The 6,889-nt window shown below is 38.6% G+C and overlaps 1 protein-coding gene across 1 annotated transcript in view; it reads right to left on the reverse strand.

Annotated features, from left to right (window-relative positions):
• The window catches only part of nxph1 (neurexophilin 1), a 77,597-nt gene extending 70,708 nt beyond the window's left edge, over positions 1–6,889 (reverse strand). The window contains exon 1 of the mRNA XM_005720894.1: positions 6,449–6,889. Within this exon, the coding sequence (XP_005720951.1) occupies positions 6,449–6,502 (54 nt within the window). The 5' untranslated portion in view covers positions 6,503–6,889. The remainder of the gene's footprint in view (positions 1–6,448) is intronic.

Raw genomic sequence — 6,889 nt, forward strand, 5'->3', positions numbered from 1 at the left:
TAAATCATTTGTATAGATAAAGTTAATCTATTATAATAATATAATAAATAATAATAATAGTAAAAATGACACACCAAATTGCATATGCTCCTGCTTTCATTGCATATTCTCCTGCTTTCATCCGAGATTTCTGTCTAGAAGAACACTGGCCTTGGAAGAGCAAGGACCCTCAAGCTGCCAGGCCTCTGGCAGAAGACCTGTGCTCAAGGATGTATGTGTATATATATACATATATATAACACAAGTAACGAATAATGTTGACTTCAGTTTGCTACTGAAATTGAAACTGAAACATTTATTTTAAATAATTGATAGTTCTGTACATGCAGATCTTTCACTGGTCATCATGGCTGCTGTTTGTTTTCGCATTGATTTTATTAAACCATTAACAGCTTGTTTTGTTGTTTTTCTACTGTGAATGACCTGGCAGCAGAAGAGATGCATCTAACAAACAGGTATGATGCTGTATTCACCATTTATAGCTCTGTGACATGAGCTCCTGGATGCTGGGCCCAAAAAACCATCAACAAATCTGAATCAACCCAAGTGAAACAGTTTTCAGTTTGAGTGCTGTAGGTTTGTGCTATCTCTTTAGCTGCAATGAACCAAACACATGGCAGACTCCAGAGTTACATGAATACCTGGATATGTAAAGCAGGTGGAATGAGGTTATCTAGTCCCTTCTTTCCTTTAGAAACACTTTGCTTCATGGGCTGCTTCAAAGTGCTGCTATCAAGGTGTCACACACTTCGCCATAAAAGGATTGCTCTATGTGGAGAGGGGAGCAAGTGCTGGGTGGGGGGTGGGTTGAGGCTTCCCTCAGGATCAAACCCAGGTCGTAAGCAGGGCTGGATTTTTCAGAACAACACCCTTCAACGATCAGCTCCAGCTTTAACCTTTGAACTGCGAACACGATTGAAAATCTGGAGCAATGCAAGGAGCAGAGAATAGAGGCTGTAGTCATTAATCACACACTCTTACCATTTCAAACATAATGCACTAGCAACACACACACACACACACATTGACAATACTACCATTTTCTATGGCTGCAAAGTCTGCGGGGCTGTTGTGGGAATATTTAAGGTTGATTCCTCTCTCCTTTAACATCAACAGAGATGCAAATCTAAGGCACATATCCCTCATTTGCCCTCATCTGGATGTGAATAATCATCCCTGGATGGTGCATGCAGAGAAAAGAAATAAGCAACGGACTTAAGTGCCGATTCCACGCACCACAGTAGGTGCGATTACCACTGACTTTATGGTAAAACACCAAGGTCAAGTGCTGTTTTGACTGTTTGTGGGAGAAAACTGTCTGAGCTCAGACAATCCGGAACTCACAGGCAGGATCACAGAGGTTACAGTTCATGCAGTGTGAAAACTGAGTCTCCTTGATGCATCAATTTAAAGTTCTACACAATCAGTCTGCCTGCCCAGACGCACAGCAGTGTCCTGATTGAAGGTCAAAGGTGAACTCCACACATGAGGTTCCAAGATTATTTCCTAGTTGTTTTAGCATGGGCCTTACATATATATATATATATATATATATATATATAACAACAATGATTTATCACAAGATCTTGTGATTTGTATGATATTCATTTAAAGATGTATAACTGGCTCCAATATATAAAATAGACTAAATTCTCCAATAACCATTTCATTACCACTGCTGAATGTCATTTTAATGGTTGATAGACATAAAAATGAAAATACTGTCCTGTTTGACTAATAAACCGATGCGGCCTAATATCTCAAACGTAGAATAAAATAAACTTGTAAGGCAAAAGTATTAGATTGGTCATTCATAAATTTCATGAAGTAATTCATAAAGAATTTGATATATTTAGGCTTGAAAATAATTATGAAAAAGTGAGTCATTTATTTGCGAGCTTTCTTTATGTATTATTTATTTCTATTTTCATTTTTAAACAACAGAGAAAAAGTCTGGATTTGAATCACAGTTTGATTCTATCCTTCGATTATCTTTTTCCCAGAAGAATATTTTTATTGTTTGCTTTTCTCATAGATTACTTTGAAATTTTAATGGGTAGATATATCTAGTTTTACTAATTCTTTTAAACCTTCTCTAATGAATACAGTTTTACCAAAATAATTATCCTTCTTGATGCCAATTGAAATTCTAAATAACAACGTGGGGAGTGGGGAAAAGGTTTTAAAATTCCTCAAATCAGTTATTTATTAATCTACCTTGCAAAGCAAAAAGAAATAGTGCTGATTTTTATTTTAATCATCTCTGATTTGTGTTATTGTTGGAAGGACAGACACTATAAACAAGAATGAAACCGACTGTGATAAACTGATCAAATTTTCCTGTCTGCTAAAGATCAAAATATCAAAGGCTTATCAAAACGTGTGTGCTTTGAGACTGGTGCCATGAAAAACACGAGGTTTTATTTCTGTCATTTCAAATAAAAGGTTAGGGGCAGCATGGTGATAGGATGAATACTCACAGAAAGAAAGTCCTGGGTTCAAATCCAAGCAGGGACCTCTTTTGTATGAAGTTTGCATGCTCACCCTGTGCTCGCGTGGGTTCTCTCCAATAAGACCTGCATGTTGGCTTGTTGAGGATTCTAAACTGACCATAGATGTATATTAATGCTACATGAATGTGGCTTGTACTAAAGCCCTTCAAGTGGTCAGTAAGAATACAAAAGGACTATATAACGGACTAAATAATAAAGGACTAAATTCCCACAAAACCTACAGAAGCACTCTTCAACCTCTCCGAAAACAAATGGAACGTTTTTCCGAACAATCCAAACCTCCTCGTGAATCTTCACATTGCAAACCCCTGATGTAGATGAAATAATTCACAGCAGCTGGTGACTAGTCACTAAAGACTCAGTGGAGTCACTAAATGAAAACCAGTGAGTGTAACAGAGCTGGGTAGCTGGGCTGAGCTGAGACCACTAAGGCAGCGGCAGGAACAGCAGCAGTGGGGGAATTGCATTGTTGTTATCTGAGACTGAACTCTGAGCCCTTTTGTACTTGGCTCTTTCCAGCAGCCAAGCTCTCATAGCTCTAAAGTGACGCCTCCATGCTGCTTTAAAAGCTAAGTAGCACAAAGGTTGAAGAAGGAACTGAGAGAAATGTTCACTTAGTCGACATCTGGACTGAAAAAGGAAAGCTTCACACATTCAGCAGCTCTTACTTGATGACCACACAATGCACTTGTCCACTTGTGTGTATGTGTGTATTTATCTTCAGTTGCACAGCATGTGGGCATTTACAAGAATCCATTTGCTATATAATTCAATTAATGCTGGCCCGCTCTTGATTTAAGCTTCAAACAGCTCAACGAAAGTATATTGGGTTTTTTGTTGTTGTTTTGTTTTGTTTTGGTTTTTTTTTTTTGGGGGGGGGGGGATTATAGAGGAATGTGGATGTGAAGTTTGTGCTGAGAAGGGGGTCAGGAGAACGGTGGAGGTAGTGATAAAAGGCTGGTCACACTGTGTAAGGTGTGCTGTAGTCATCACAGTGGGACTTTCTTTCCTGCCTCCCATACAGACAGTTTGACATTGTAGGATCCAATGCACTGGTTTATAATAACACTTTAATAGGACTACGACGACTGGTGCCAATGGGACCACTGCATCCTTTAGTCCCAAGGGTGAGAGGGAAGGGAGCAGGGGATTGGGGGGCAGTAGCAGTGGTGACAGTGGGAGTTACAGACCCGAAAGACCTCACTGTCTGACAGTATCCTGTCTCGAGGCCAGTTTGGTATTTAAGCTGTTGTCAGTGACTCAAATCCTTAAATCTCTCATGTTGTCAGAATTTCTATCTATTAACTATAAAAATAAGTACAAGACAAACTGATGAGATCATCCAACCACAAAAAAGAGTCACTACAGCATCAAATAATAATACAACATGAGACAAAACTAAAATAAATAGAATGTTCCAGCAAGATAATAAGATCATTACCACAAGAGGAAAGGTTGTGTAATTAATATAATATAATATAATATAATATAATATAATATAATATAATATAATATAATATAATACAATATAATAACGGGCATAGGTGAGGTCCCTGAATTGCATAAGTGGAAAATAAGGATGGGTGTGTAGACATATTTAAACAGTAATGAAGAAACTATGACACTTTAATGAAATGAATGCACTGTAATTAAATATAGTTTTAGATTACCGTTTCATAAGGTGTCAAAGAAAGACAGAATGAAGCTTCAAAATATTATCCATAACAACTGTCTAAATAAATCAATGTGAACACTACACTTACATAAATAATTGTAATAATAAGATGGAAATAAGACGCATGAAAATTAAATAGTGGACATTTTAAGTAAAAGTCCTGCTGTGTCTTTTACATGTGCAGCGGTTTACCTAGACTGTGCTGTTATCAGGGTCAAGGCACAGCTCTCAGACAAGAGGCTTAAGCAGAGACAAGAGCCTTTAACACAAAATAAAACCATCAAAGTTCAGCTCTAATCCTCGTTGCGGTGGATAAGGCTGATAGTTAACGGGCTCTATTATAAGCTCTGCTTATCCTAGCCGAGTTGTCGGTGTGTGTGTGTGTGTGTGTGTGTGTGTGTGTGTGTGTGTGTGTGTGTGTGTGTGTGTGTTCATTCCATACTCAATTCAACATGCCAAACAGGATTTATTGTACTGTGAATTGACATTACCATTCCACAATATTTAAAAATGGATATTGTGGAATGTGTGACAATTCTACAATAAATTCACAATCTTTTTTAATTACTATAACTGATACCATGCCTCAAAATTTGAAACAGAAACAGGACAAGGAAATATTAAGGGGGGATTTCAGAGAGTACTCCCCAAAGATTGGAGTCCACTTGCAAATTAATGTCAAGAAGAGAATGGTGTCAAAAAGTGGTCACACAACACAGGCTTCTAAGTTTAGTTCACAGTGACCACTTCAATTTGAATTTTAAAATAATCTTGTGTTTAGGCCTGTTATATTTCCTGTGAAGTCTCCGTGTTTCTGTGTACGCTTCAGAGTGTGCGCTCAATGATTTCAGCACCTTGGCCAGCTCCCCTCCGAAACATGTTTCCCCTATATTTTATTTTATTTTATTTTATTTTAAATAAACGAGTCATGTATATTGGGGAAAGGGGGGGGGGTGGATACGACCCATAATACCGCCGCAAAACTGATACACAGATATTATCCGGGACAAAGAAAGGGAAAGTTACTTAAATACGGATGTGTGTTTAGTTAGTTGGTCATTGTTTATTTAAAACAAACAAACCAAAAAGAATGATGATTTCTTAATGACTACAGCTGTTTTCAGAGAACCTGAAATTACCCCGTGAATGCTCTGCTTCAATGAAACGGAATATTGTCTGCAATATATATGTAACTCCACTGTTATGGCATTTGCTCGGCTAAATTAAAGACTTATAGAAGACGAAGAAAAAAATGAAATAGAATCAAATTTATGTTTCCACTTTTTGTTTTCTCAAATTATACGAAATATCAGGCCCGACAATAAAGCTTATATCTCGCTCTTTTGCAAGTAGACAATCATCAACAGTTTGTGCGGCCAGATGAGCCTAAATCAGTATTGTTTTGTTTGTTTGTTTGTTTGTTTGTTTGTTTGTTTGTTTGTTTGTTTGTTTGTTTGTTTGTTGTTTATTGTTTGTTGTTTTGTTTTGTTTTCTTGCTATCTCAAAATAAAAACCCCACTTATGACTAGACTTGTATTATATCAGCCCGAAGCTGAATTACGTCTTTTCAAGCTAACACGTGTTTAGTTTTTGGCGAAATACGTTTCAGTTGTTTAATCTGCTCACCGGATTTATTTATTTATTTATTTATTAAGTAGCTAAAGAAATCATTCTAAAGTATGCAGAAAAGCTCATTTGTCACATTTCTCAAAACCGATCCCAAACTCCCAACTTCCGTCTCTCGTTGCTTTCCAGCCTAAGAGGCTCCACAGTTTGTGTAAGACGACCCGACTGATCGGGAGTTTTGGTTTGTTAGGGCGCCCTCATGAGACATTTCTACCGCTGTGTCTGTCTGCAATCGAACATGTAGGTGTTACAATTTGTACCTGTTCAAAATGAAAAGTATAATTTTAAAACATACCATGTAATATATTTGAGGGAATTTCCTTCGCGCATATTACGCACAGCGAATTTGAGCGTAAGGAACACCTGTCATAAGTCCTACTGTTCCATAGTTATAATAAAGTGTGTATCTAAACTTTGAATTCCACTTCTATACTTTAAGCAGTGCAATATAAGGTGGAATCCCCCGAACAGTCGCCAGTCTCACCGCCAATGTAAATGCATTTGGAGTACGCACGCTTGAAAGGGTAACAGACCTCACACAGTGTGGAAACAACAACAAACACGGCTTTTCTTCTTCCTGACAGAATAAAACCGAAGTGCAGAAAAGTTGAACTAGAAGAAAAATCTAACTCACCAGGTAAAGCGCAGGCGTCAGAAGGAACACGGCGCACCAACACGTCACCTGCATCCTCCCGGAGCTCAAACTTCCACTAATTTCCCTCGGATGGTAGTTTCGGCTTTGACGACCATAAATCCACCTTGTATCCACTTCACAGCACAATCAAGCCCATCAGCTGCCCAGGCAACAAGGACACAACGAACCCCATGGCAAGAGAACAAAGCAGAGAGTTGCAGATTGGGAACAGGATCGATCGGCCGGTGAGGCTGCTGCCGCGGCTTGACGTTAGAGGGACCAGGTAGCGACAACCAGCGCTTACTTAAGAGTTAATCCAGGTAGAGGGAGCAGGAGGGTCATAGTTGTGAGCACGTTCAGGTCTTGACTGTCTAATGGACAGCACGCTCAGCGGTTGGAGCGTTCCGATCTGAAAGGAATGGCGAGGCTTTCTGCTTTATA

This window comes from Pundamilia nyererei, unplaced genomic scaffold, assembly GCF_000239375.1.
Source record: "Pundamilia nyererei isolate P.nyererei 1_Seehausen unplaced genomic scaffold, PunNye1.0 scaffold00003, whole genome shotgun sequence".
Lineage (NCBI taxonomy): Eukaryota > Metazoa > Chordata > Actinopteri > Cichliformes > Cichlidae > Pundamilia > Pundamilia nyererei.